The following is a 12,421-nucleotide window of genomic DNA, read 5'->3' as shown; positions in this document are numbered from 1 at the left end:
GAAGGCCATGCACTGGCAGAGGGCTCCAGGAAGCCATTGCAATCAAAAATGGAGCCTGAATAGCCCGTATGCAGCCTCCCTGAGCTCTGTTTTCATTGGCAGGAGGCCATCGCAGCTGGAAACGGAGCTCAAAGGGCCATGCACGGCCCTCATAAGCTCGTTTTCACTGGCAGAGGCATCACAGGCAGGTCCTTCACTGTTTCCAGGGCAGGTCCACGAGTCAGATCTAAGGACCCCGTAGGCCGTACCAGGCCCGTGGGCCTTGAGTTTGACACCCCTGCCCTAACACATTATTTCTTGGCAACTTTAAGATGTGTGCATTTCAATTACTAGGATTCCCCAGCTGGCTTGGAGCTTCCTGGCTAGGGAATTCCATGACCCGACAAAAGCACCAACGTCCTAAGCGCGCCAACAACAGCGCGCCGACAACAGCGCGCCGACCGAAGCGCGATTTAATTTAAGGTAAGATTTACAGTTAGGTTTAGGGTTAGGGTTAGGGTTAGGGTTAGGGTTAGGGTTAGGGTTAGGGTTAGGGTTAGGTTTAGGGTTAGGTTTAGGGTTAGGTTTAGGGTTAGGTTTAGGGTTAGGGTTACGTTACAGCGCACTTCTGTTGGCGCGCTTTTGTCGGCGCGCTTTAGGGCTAATTAGTCGCTCATTCGTCGCGCGGTTTTGTCACCGCGCTTTAGACACCGGGTTTAGTCAGGCACGCTTTTGTTGTGTGCGCATTTGTGGTGGAACCGGGAATTCTGGGTGTTGAAGTCCACAAATCTTAAGGTTGTCACAGTTGAGAGACATTTGAGGCAGAATTGTAAACTTCTAGGGACAAATGAAAAGCTCTGCATCTGAGTATGTTTGAGGCAGCTAAAAGGTGGCACTTTTTTAAAAAAGAAAAAGAAAAACAATGTCTGGATACATGAAACGGTGTTCTTCGTGTCTGCTGTCTGAAATATTCCAGGCTAGGATCCTCCCATCCCAGTTTTCACACATTTGTAGCCAATTTGCTCAAAGGGAGATTCACACTTCTAGCAAAATGCCAAAACAACATCTACCTCCCTGCTGACTTTGTTTGGAAGGGATGCATCACGAAGGAAGCTGGAAAAAAATGGAAAATGCTGCCTTTGCTGACTCCTGGAGCGCCTGTTTGGCATCCTTCCCTGGCTTGGCCTGACAGCCATCCAGAGAGGGCAATTCTCTGCAAGAAATGTACCAAAAAGGCAGCTTCTCCTGGCACACTTGATTGCGCCTGGCTAGCGGAAGCATCTCCCAAGCCATCTTTACTTGTATGAATATTTATAGCTGACAAACATCACCATGAGCCTTCCTGACGGACCACGGGAGCTGAAGGGAATCCGATCAGTAATGAAGTGTTAATTGGAGAGACTCCAGGCCTGCTTATTAAAGAAGAATTCTAATTGCATTAATCATTTGAGCTGCACAACTCTACAGGGGAGACATTTTGCATGCCAAGGTGGAGAAAATGTGGACTGAGGGTTGTGTGGCATCCAGCCCATATCGCATACATGGTTGTGTGTGAGTTGCAAGGAAGTAAAAATGTAGCTTAGTGCACAGGGACATATACACATACACAGGGTGGGGGTGGGGGTAGAGAATATCTTCCATACCTTGTGCTCCAATTATTCTTTTAATTGTTATTTTCTGTCAACTGATTTATTATTCTTAAAACATTGCTTACTCTCTCCCTGAGGCCTCTGTGTTATTTATTTATTTCTACAGAAATTGCTACCTCGTTTCCTTCATTGCAAAGGAGGGGAGAAAACAACCCACAATGGCTTATAAAACATAAAGCAGATTTTAAAAAAACAACACCACAAAAACAAGGTAGCTAATTTTGTTAGCTACATGTTAAAAAAATCTAAAAAAGCAACACCCCCTCCTCCTTTAAGACATGGAAATGATTCCACTGAAGAACCAAATTCAAGTTCATTTCATTTGAAGTAGGGTGGGAAGTCCTGTCTTGAAGCAGAGAGTTCCACATCCAGGGCCTAGACACAAAAGCATCTTCCTGTGGATTTACAATGACCCAGAAGGAAAATGCAAATGAGATGCTAAAATGAACAAAGTAACCATATTTTAATTAGCCAGCTCCCAAGTTCTTTAGGAAGTGAAATAGCTTTAATGACTTGTCTTAAGGCTACGAAGTCAACATGTTCCATAAGCACAGAAGCCTCATGGTTGCAGATTGGCAGAACTTAATTGAGAACAGAAAGATGCTGGCTGTATAATTTGGGGGGGGGTATTGCTTTTTTAAATGGCTTGACTAACTTTCTCCGCAGGTTGGAGAATTAGTAGGGGGGGGATGAAAGGGGACTTCAGGTGCCACACACCTTCTGCCTGATTCTAAACTCTATTAGTACCTTTGGATCTCAAAAACCCTGAAGGTTAGTGGGGGGGGGGAACAGCCATGCAAAGCTGGGAACAGAGAGGGCCAAAATCTGATCCTGGGCTCATCTCTTAGGACAGGATTCTGCCTTGGAGTGAACTGAGATGGAAGGTGACAACTTGAATAGAACATAACAGAATTTCCAGTCCCTAAAACACTTGGATGCATCAAATGTACTTATTCGTTTGTTCATTTAACATATAGGCTGCCCATCTCACCATCCAAATCCATTATCCTAACTAATATTGATTAGGTAGCTAGATGAACGGATTTGTCAGCCAGATTGCTCCACATCTAACATATCATGTTGCAGAGCTTAGCCACATTTGAAGAGATAAAAGTCATTTGAATCTGACAGTAAGAGGTTTAAACAGAACAGATCAGAGTCACTGGGATATTTAATTAAGTGTGGAATTAGCAACTCCCAGCGAGCATCGGCACAAAATGGACAGCACAGTAAGGCACGTGTGAAGCTTTGGATGGTTCCTTCACCACATGGGCAGACCCAGGATTTGAGTAGAATCCCTTTGAATCCCTTTCCATCCCTGATGGATGCGTGTCAAACTGTGCTAGGCTCATGGCTTGGCTTAGTTTAGCAACAGTGATTCGATTGAAGTATCTAGCAGGATGGTAAGAAATGTGAGGGCTACTTAGAAAGATTTCTTGGGGGAAGGACATGAAGTCTGCTTGGTATCCTTGAGATGCTGCTTGATTGCCTCTGTTGTATGGTCTTGCCCCAGCATGCATACGAATGAAGGAAATGCCTTGTGTTTCTGGTGTATTGTTGCAGCCCAGGAAGAAACAAATTGGTCAGTGTAATGGAATGCACGGGTGACCTTGAGGAAAAGGAAGAAGAGATGCTGCCTAGGAAAACATCAGCCAGGAGACAGGAGCCTCCAGTGGCTAAATGGTCAGAGAGAGAAACTTTGGAAGGATCCACCCTAATGGAGCAAGTAGTTAAAAGTGGAGGTTGTGAAGCTTGTACTTTCAGACTTGCAAGTTTGTTATTGGCCTTCCCAGGTAAATCGGACAGGGAACGTGACCAGGTGAGCTAAATCTACTCTATTGCACTAACAGAATATTGCAAGTTTGAAAGTACAAACTTCCCTCCCTCCACTTCTAACTCCTTGCTTTATTGGGACATTATTGCCATGTGCACTTTCCAGTGCTGCCTCTTATCTGACCATTTCCTTTGCCACGTCTCCCAAGGCCTTTCCCACAAATCATTACAGGATAATTGAAGGAGGGGCTTAATGAAGGAACTTAATGAGTTTGTAAGATGTTCTGCATTTTATCACCCCAACCTGCTGTCTTTGCTGACCTCTTGAGAGGCATACTCAAATCCTGGGTCTGCCAATTACCTCCCAAAGACCAATTAGATCGCACAGACTAGGTCTCCTCCGAATTCCATCTGCCGGCCAGTGTCGACTGGCAACTCCCCGGGAGAGGGCCTTCTCTGTTGCAGCTCCGGCCCTCTGGAACGATCTCCCCGTTGAGATCCGGACCCTTACTACCCTTCCGGCCTTCCGTAAAGCAACCAAGACCTGGCTGTTCCAGCAGGCCTGGGGCTGTTGAATTATCCAGCCCCACTTTAAGTTATGAATGTTGCTGTAATTTTAAATTGCTGTATTGTTTTATATATTCCCCCTCCCTTTTTTATTGTAAGCCACCCGGAGTCTTCTGAGAGTGGGCGGCATACAAAACTAATAAATAATAATAATAGTAACAGTAACAGTAACAGTAACAGTAACAGTAACAGTAACAGTAACAGTAACAATAACAATAATAATAATAATAATAGTGAAGGGAAAGTAACCAGTATGAAATTAGGGGGGGTCCTTCCTAAGTTTCTTTCTCTGATTATTAAGGCATAGGGGATTCCTGCCGCTCTTGTCTGATTTTTTTTTCTTTCCTTTCTTACGGTCACCAACACATTCCATTACAGGGAGAGGAGCCTGAAACAAATGGCCAATCACTGCAGTTGATACATAGCTGTCTCTTTGCCCTGGCTAGAACAATACAGAAAAGACAGTAGTATCTCTTCATATTGAATAGGTTCAAAGAAACAAACTCAGCCCAAAGTTGCTGGGATGTGATATAAACAAGGCTTCTTCCTGAATGCAGAGGTGGGTTCCTACCAGTTCGCACCTATTCGGTAGAACCGGTTCGTCAAATCTACCGGTTAGAAGAGGTTCCACCAGTGGACCCGGAAAGCAGGCCACACCTACAGAAGAGGTTCCAACATTTTTTGAAACCCACCACCTGGTCCTTGGATATGATTATTCTACACTATCATGCTCATATTTATAAAACTCAGTACCTCTGTGAAAGGTAAGGATGACTACTGCGTTTGTGGTGCAACCAGAACATTGCGTGTGTTGAAGTTGTTTTAACGCAAACCAAAGATGCCTTTTAAAAAACAAGTTTGCATCATATTCTTATGCATGCCAGTACTGTGTGTGAGGTAATTTAAGGTGGTTCTGACAAGTGTCATCGGCATCTTCATATCCGGTCACATGGGTGGCAAGCCACTCCCCTCTGGTCACATGGGCGGCAAGCCACTCCCACAAAGGAGGCCACACCCACAGAGTAGGTTCGAACAATTTTTGAAACCCACCACTGCCTGAATGTTACTACTACTGCAAATACTTCAGGAACTTTCAGTGCCTTACCTTCTAAATAGAGTGATGCATTTTTACTCATGGCTTTACCCAGATGATTCCTGGCCAGGCAATGGTATATACCCTCATCTGATTTTCCCTTCTCCTGGCTGAGTCGGAGGAAGAAGAGGGACCCATCTGGCAGGAGGGTAGGCTGGGAAGTAGCATCATCTTTGCTGGGTTTCACATACTTTCCGTTGCGATACCATTCAATGGTGGGAGCTGGATTTCCATCAGCACGACAGTTCAGGGTGGCTGGTTGGTCCTTCCGTACCACAAGGTTGGAGGGATGATCAAGAATCTGTGGGGCAAATTCCACAGAGCGAGACCTTGAACCTGGAAGAAGGAAAAAGGAGAGGGGAAGCAGAAACATATTGATCATTTTTCCCCCCAGCCAATCTCTTCCCTTCTCCTTGCTGTACTTATTGCTGTTGATAATAGTAGCGTCATCTCCTCTGTCAAATTCTTAGAATTCCATTGTGGTGGCACTCTCTATTCCTCTGTTAGTGTCGATGGGAAGAGCTGGGGTGCATTTTTGTTCCTTACTAACCTTCAGTCCTTCCTCTTTTATTATAGTGAGAAGATTATGGTGGTGAACAAAGAACATATTAAGGTTATTAAGCAAAAGCTTTACCTCTGAACAGTTGCTGCTGAGAGGTAAGAGCTTTTAACTAGAGATTTGATACTGGAAGGGAATGACGGAGATAGGACCTCTAGAAAGAATTTAAGGGCCCATGTATCTCCATAACTTATGAATTACGGCACAGCCAGACTGCTGCCTATCTAACTTGATTCCCAGGGTTATTATGAAGTTAGATGTTAGTTAGATACAGGCTGAACTTGAGGGAGGGGCCAAGCACATCATCAGTCTCGAGTCCCTTTGTGCTCACAAGAGATCTAAGTCCAGCTCATTGTTGATTCTTATCTATCACCAATTTGCTTTGACCATTAGTAGTTCAGGCTCTTGTAGAGAGCTTTAGAATACAATAAACCTTTATTCATCTGAAGCTCTCTGGCTACTGATTTCTTACGCTTGACATTAAACCGTAGAAGATCATGGATGCGCCCTTGAATAAGATGGAGAAAAGTGGAGTACACTTACAAGAAAGTTAAAGATGAACCACGCGGAGGAGAGCCTTCTCGGTGGCAGCTCCGACCCTATGGAACGATCTCCCCGTGGAGATTCGTACCCTCACCACCCTCCAGACCTTCCGCACAGCCCTCAAAACCTGGCTATCCCATCAGGCCTGGGGTTAAAGACCGTAACCCACCCGAATTGTATGAATGTTGTGCTTTTAATGATGTACTGTCTTATGTGTTAATCTGTTTGTTCTCCCCTCCTTTCGAATTGTAAGCCGCCCTGAGTCCCCCCAGGGAAAAGGGCGGCATATAAATAAACTACTCTAAACTCTAAACTCTCTAAGCCCTGAGATAACAACTGCCATTTTTAGTGTTCCAAAGAATATTATTAAACAATAACCATTTTTTTAAAAAGGGGGAGAAATACACATCTTTAGCCTTCAAGCATCAGGATTTAATGAGAGCGGGTAAAGCCTCCCTCCATCTTCCACCCCTTTGCATGTACAATGATATTCTAGGCATATGAATTCTCTGAGAGTCAAACTCTTTGTTATCGCCCACAGTCATTCTTCTGGAACTTCCTCTGCAAAGCTTCCTGACATTGTCACCTTGGAGGAGGCAGAGAGCCATGGACCACCAGCCCCAATGAAAAGTCTCATGGGTCTTTCAAATACAATAGGTCCCCGCTGCCCCTCTAGTCCAGGTGCAGCTAATTTTCCCAATCATGACTTCATCAAAATTGTTCCTTAAGTCTTTCACAATGCTTAAAATGACCCTTAGAAAAAAACGTCATCTTTTGAAAGGATGTATTTGCTTTTCTTTCTCCGCAGTAGTATGGAGAGAAGGAAATAGCAGTTCAGTTTGCCAAAAAGTAAAGGACAAGCCCATGCTTACCTATACGTCTTGCTGTGTATATGTGCATGTATGTCTGTAAATGTTGCTCAGGGCTTATTCCACAGCACATACTGACAGACATAGGGACCCCAAAAAGTAGTAATCTAAATACTTCTACCTACTTATTGTAAACATAAACAACTTTTTTACATCAATCCAATACCTGGGCCTTGAACAGAAGCATAGGAATAAGGCACCCAGGACAAATTCTGAATGCTTGAGTTACAGAATCACCCTGGTCTAAGGCAGGGGTGTTAAACTCAAGGCCCAGGGCAGTGGTGGGATTCAGCCGGTTCGCACCTATTCGGGAGAACCGGTCGTTAACTTTCTAAGCAATTTAGAGAACCGGTTGTTGGAAGAAATCTCCTTTTGTTTTTTTTCACATCGCAGGCTAATCCTGTAAGGAAGGAAGGCAGGAAGGAAACCGTGACCCGACAAAAGCGTGCACAACAAAAGTGTGCTGACAAAACCGCGTCGCTAAAACCGCAATGTCATCAACGTGCCGACAACAGCACGTCGACAGAAGGGCGATTTACAACAGCGCGTCGACAGAAGGGTGATTTAAGTTAAGGTAAGGGTTAGGTTTAGGGTTAGGTTTAGGTTTAGGGTTAGGTTTAGGGTTAGGTTTAGGGTTAGAGTTAGGTTTAGGGTTAGGTTTAGGGTTAGGTTTAGGGTTGGGGTTAGGTTAGGGTTAGGGTTAGCGTTAGGGTTAGCATTACGTTTAGGGTTAGGGTTAGGTTTACAGCATGCTTCTGTCGGCGCGCTGTTGTCGGTGCGATTCAGCGCTCATTCATCGGCGCGGTTCAGAACTCGCAGTTTTGTCACCGCGGTTTAGTCGGGCGTGCTTTTGTCGGTCCCCCTTTTGTCGGTGAACCGAAGGAAACATTCTGGTGTTGTTTCTAGCCTAATCTTTGTTGCCCTGCTTACAGAAACTGCCTCTCCGTTTAACCCTTATTACATTGTAACAGTTAAGGCAAAGCATCCATTGACGTGAGTGATGTTGAGATGGTCATGCCCACCCAGTCACATGACCACCGAGCCCCACCTACCCAGATAGTCATTAGGGCAGAGAAGCGGTTGTTAAATTATTTGAATCCCACCACTGGCCCGGGGGCCAGATGCAGCCCACGGGGTGCTTAGATCTGGCCCGCAGGGCCGCCCTGGAAACAGCAAAGGAACAGCCCGCGGAGCCTCTGCCAGTGAAAACGGAGTTCCATTTTCGCTGGCAGAGAATTGCAGGAAGCCGTTGCAGCCAAAAATGGAGCTTGGGAGCTTGTTTTTGCTGGCAGAGAGTTCGGGCCACCACAGGCACCTCCGACATGAGTGATGTCGAGCTGGCCATGCCCACCCTGGCCATGCCCCTCCCCCATCCCCGAGGTCAAACACAACCCTGATGTAGCCCTCAATGAAATCAAGTTTGACACCCCTGGTCTAAGGAATATAGAAAGACTCCTTTATTAAGACACCGAATCTTAGTGTCAGCTTTGTGAGGTAATCCAGACAAGGAGCACATCCAGCTCTAACTTTATTGTAATTTTACACTAACAGAATCTTGGAAGCCTGGAAGTACATCTCTCCCCCCTCACTTTTACAGTCCAAGAAAGTAGGGAGGATCCCTTCTGAGATGTTTGCCACAACCACATTCCTTCTGAGGACTCACCTGCCTCTTGTCAGCCTCTTGTCTAGTTAGCAGCTCTTCCTCCTGTCTCCCCAAATCATGCCCACATACCATTACACATAGGAGAAGAGTAAATGAGCTGTTATTTTCATAATTTCAAAATAAATCAAATTGGGGAAAGAATACAGAGGTAAACCTGCTGGCAAATTCAATAAAGTTTGCTGCCTAAGATTTTAAAAACTAGGCGTGGCCCTATCTCTAGTCCGTGAACAAATCCAACTAGAAACAAGCAATGAATCAGGATCCTCACCCCACCTAACATAATAGGCAGTTTTAGTAAAAGGATATGAAAATAATGTGTACAGAACAGGCTGTCTTTTAATTTAAAAAAATCCAGAGAAATAGACAAAGTCAATCATAGTTTTCCCAGGAGTACAAATATGCAACTTCTATCTGTCAAATGATCAAAGCTGGTAATGTGAAGTAAACTGCAGCTATGATAATATAATTTTGGTTTGGTGTATTGTATGAATACACCAAACTGGACTGGAGACTAAGACATATGAAGAACAGTTGCAGGAATCGGATGTGTCTAGTTTAATGAAAAGAAGGACCAGGGGAGACATGATAGCAGCAGTGTTCCAATATCTCAGGGGTTGCCACAAAGAAGAGGGAGTCAAACTATTCTCCAAAGCACCTGAGGGCAGGACAAGAAGCAATGGACAGAAACTAATCAAGGAGTGATCCAATCTAGAACTAAGGTGGAATTTCCTGACAGTTAGAACAATTAACCAGTGGAACAACTTGCCTCCAGAAGTTGTGTGTGCTCAATCTTTTTTTTTTTTTGCCATAAAGTTTTTTTTATTTTTCCCTTTCAAATTCATTCCCAAATAGAAATGCTTATAATTGCTATTTAACCTTTCTCTATTCATCATTAAACTCTATAATTATTTTTACACACACACACACACACAAATACATTTTGGGTCTCAATCATTGGAGGTTTTTAAAGAAGAGATTGGACAACCACTTATCTGAAATGGTATAGGGTTTCCAGTCTGAGCAGGGGGTTGGACTAGAAGACCTCCAAGGTCCCTTCTAACTCTGTGATTCTGTATTCTAATCTATAAACCATAGTCTATGAATTTGTGTAATAAGTGAACCCAGCTAATGCAAAGGAACGGTTCTAAAACCCTGTGTTAAGCAAACCACCATTTTGCAACCACTGAGCCTCTTCCATGCAACCATGCTACAAGCATTGTTTTCGCTGGTGTTAGAATTGCTGAAATCTAAGCTAACAATTTACCTCACAAGTATCGGGTTTTTCTGATGCTCAAGATATTAAAAACTTGTTTTTCGTGGTAAGAAAGAAACAGCAGATGGCAAGGAGCTGCCATCTCTGCTTCCTGCTGAGTTCCGGATTATGGATTGCAAGGGCCCAGATGTCACAAATATATAATGCCCCAAATACAGAAAATGTAAATGCAAAGTGCCCAACATAGCACAGAACAATTGATTTGGAACTGAAATTATTCTACTTCATACCTATATCAGCATAGAAACCCTTTGAAACCTAAAGCACCTGTAAACACCATGCCGTAATATCAATTACATCAAGCGAGAACAAACCTCATCATGCGAAGTTATTAGGATGCGAGGAATATGTAAATTTAAGAGCTGTTGAGAGTTACTCATCTATCCAAACTCCCTAAATTCCAGGTTATAGAAGCCAGTGAGCTTTCTGCTCAATTTATAGCAAAACCTTAAACGCGTTGTCTCAGAAGCAAGGATAGAGAGCATTCTTTCTGTAGACCCATGAGATTCTACCCATGAGATCTGTCCACTCACCTTCCATTAATAGAAACGATGCCCAAATCCAGAGCCTTGAGGGCTCAATGTGCTTTTGTCTTGACATGGTTGCCTAGTTGTTGTGCAGATGTCACCCAAAGAGAGTCACTGGGTGAGACCCTGTTCACTGCCGCTCCATTGTACCGCCAGAACTTTTAGGTTGTTTAGTCCCACACACATCACACACACACACCAAGTTTCACTCACTGCAAACAGTTCTCCTCCACTCCTGAGTCCATGTACGTATATTTTTCCTTTCCTGGCCACGGGATACAGGAAGGGGTGGAACTGGGTGTGAATTTCAGCTGCAGCTATCTTCCAACTTCAGTTGGAAAGCCCAGCTGCCTAAAAATCACACTTTTGCGCGAAAATGAGTCTACACACAAGCATTCTAGTCAATTCCTGCTTCACAGTGGGACCCTGTCCTATTTTTAAACAGAAAAAAAAACCCAGAACTTTTCTTCAAGCAGATTGTTTCACTCGAGTCTCTTCCCCTTCCCATTTCCCTTCCTTCAATTATTTCTACTTCAACCCTGTTTTGTGCATGTAGGCCAAACAATACGGTGAAAATACAAATGGTTTTGTAGCACAATGGGTTCTAATCATCAAGCTAAGCACTTTGCCAATGTAAAAATCCAAACTATAATTTCATACCCTCCTCCCCAAAATCTGAATTCTTCTTGTTTTACTAAAAGTGTAGTAGGCGTTTACAGTAGGCATATGATGAGACTAAGGCAGGGATTGGTGGCACTCAGAAACACCACAGGGTCCAGGATTTGATTATATAGCACTCACTTATCTCTAAATTGTAGTGCGTCCTACGTTTCAAAATGTTAATATATATTTACTTTTTATACAGTAGTTGAATATACACAATGCAAGGTACAATTACATGATAATGTCAGCTGCTTGAAAGCTTTGCTGGTTCTGAAATTAACTTCTCATGAACCGCTAAGATGTTCATCAAGATATAATCACACCCTTTAAGAACCGTATGAAAATATGAGGCCGTTAAGCATTTTGTGCACTGCCTTTAATTCCAAAACAACATTTTCCTTTGCAAGACATAGATCCCCTAGGAACATTTGCAGAATAGGATCATAAAGTCAAAATGGGATCCACAATGGTGCATTCAAAGTTCCACTTTTCTTTAGTGTGTCATGCATAGCAATAGCACATATATACTGCTTCACTGTGCTTTATAGCCCTCTCTAAGCGGTTTACAGGGTGAGCATTTTGCCACCAACAAACTGGGTTCTCATTTTACCACCTCAGAAGGATGGAAGGCTGAGTCAACCTTGAGCCAGTGAGAATCGAACTGCCGGGAGTCGGCGGAATTAACCTTGCAGCACTGCATTCATACGACAAGAGGGTGATGTGATGGCTCATGGTTAAAACAATGAGCTTGTCAGCCAGAAAGCTGACAGCCCAGGCTCGAGACCCAAGTGCCACATGATAGGATAAGCACCGTTACTCACCTCAGCTCCTGCCCAACCCAACAGTTCAAAAGCATATAAATAGGAATAGATAAATCGGTACCACTTTGGTGGGAAAGTTACTGCATTCTGTATTTTCATGCTGGCCAGATGATAACAAAAACATATCTCAGAACTAGAACTATTTTGACACACAAAAAATTGTACTCCGATGTCTTACTGATTGAGGAATGATGAAATGTTTGTTTTAAAAGAAATAAAACTTTTGGACCATTAAAAAAAAAAACATATCTCAGACAACGCAGGCTCCCTCAGATGAGAATCAGAAATGAGCACACAATCTCTAGAGTTGGTCATGACTGGACAGAGAAAACCTTTAAAGCTTTACATGTCACAAGAATCAGACTGTCTAGTGATTAAGGCACCGGGACCAAAACCAGGAGACTGGGAGTTCTAGTGCTGCTTTAGGCATGAAAGTTGGCTG

The 12,421-nt window shown here is 43.7% G+C and overlaps 1 protein-coding gene across 1 annotated transcript in view; it reads right to left on the bottom strand.

Moving 5' to 3' along the window:
* ROBO4 (roundabout guidance receptor 4) overlaps window positions 1-10,798 on the bottom strand; it is a 61,752-nt gene extending 50,954 nt beyond the window's left edge. Inside the window, 2 exon segments of the mRNA XM_032230059.1 lie at window positions 5,074-5,397; window positions 10,502-10,798. Coding sequence (XP_032085950.1) covers window positions 5,074-5,397; window positions 10,502-10,568 — 391 coding nt within the window. The 5' untranslated portion in view covers window positions 10,569-10,798.
* Between the last annotated feature and the right edge of the window lie 1,623 nt (window positions 10,799-12,421).

The sequence above is a fragment of the Thamnophis elegans genome, chromosome 13 (assembly GCF_009769535.1).
Source record: "Thamnophis elegans isolate rThaEle1 chromosome 13, rThaEle1.pri, whole genome shotgun sequence".
Lineage (NCBI taxonomy): Eukaryota > Metazoa > Chordata > Lepidosauria > Squamata > Colubridae > Thamnophis > Thamnophis elegans.
Note: the sequence above shows the minus strand (reverse complement) of the source record. Positions and strands in the feature narration are given on the sequence as shown.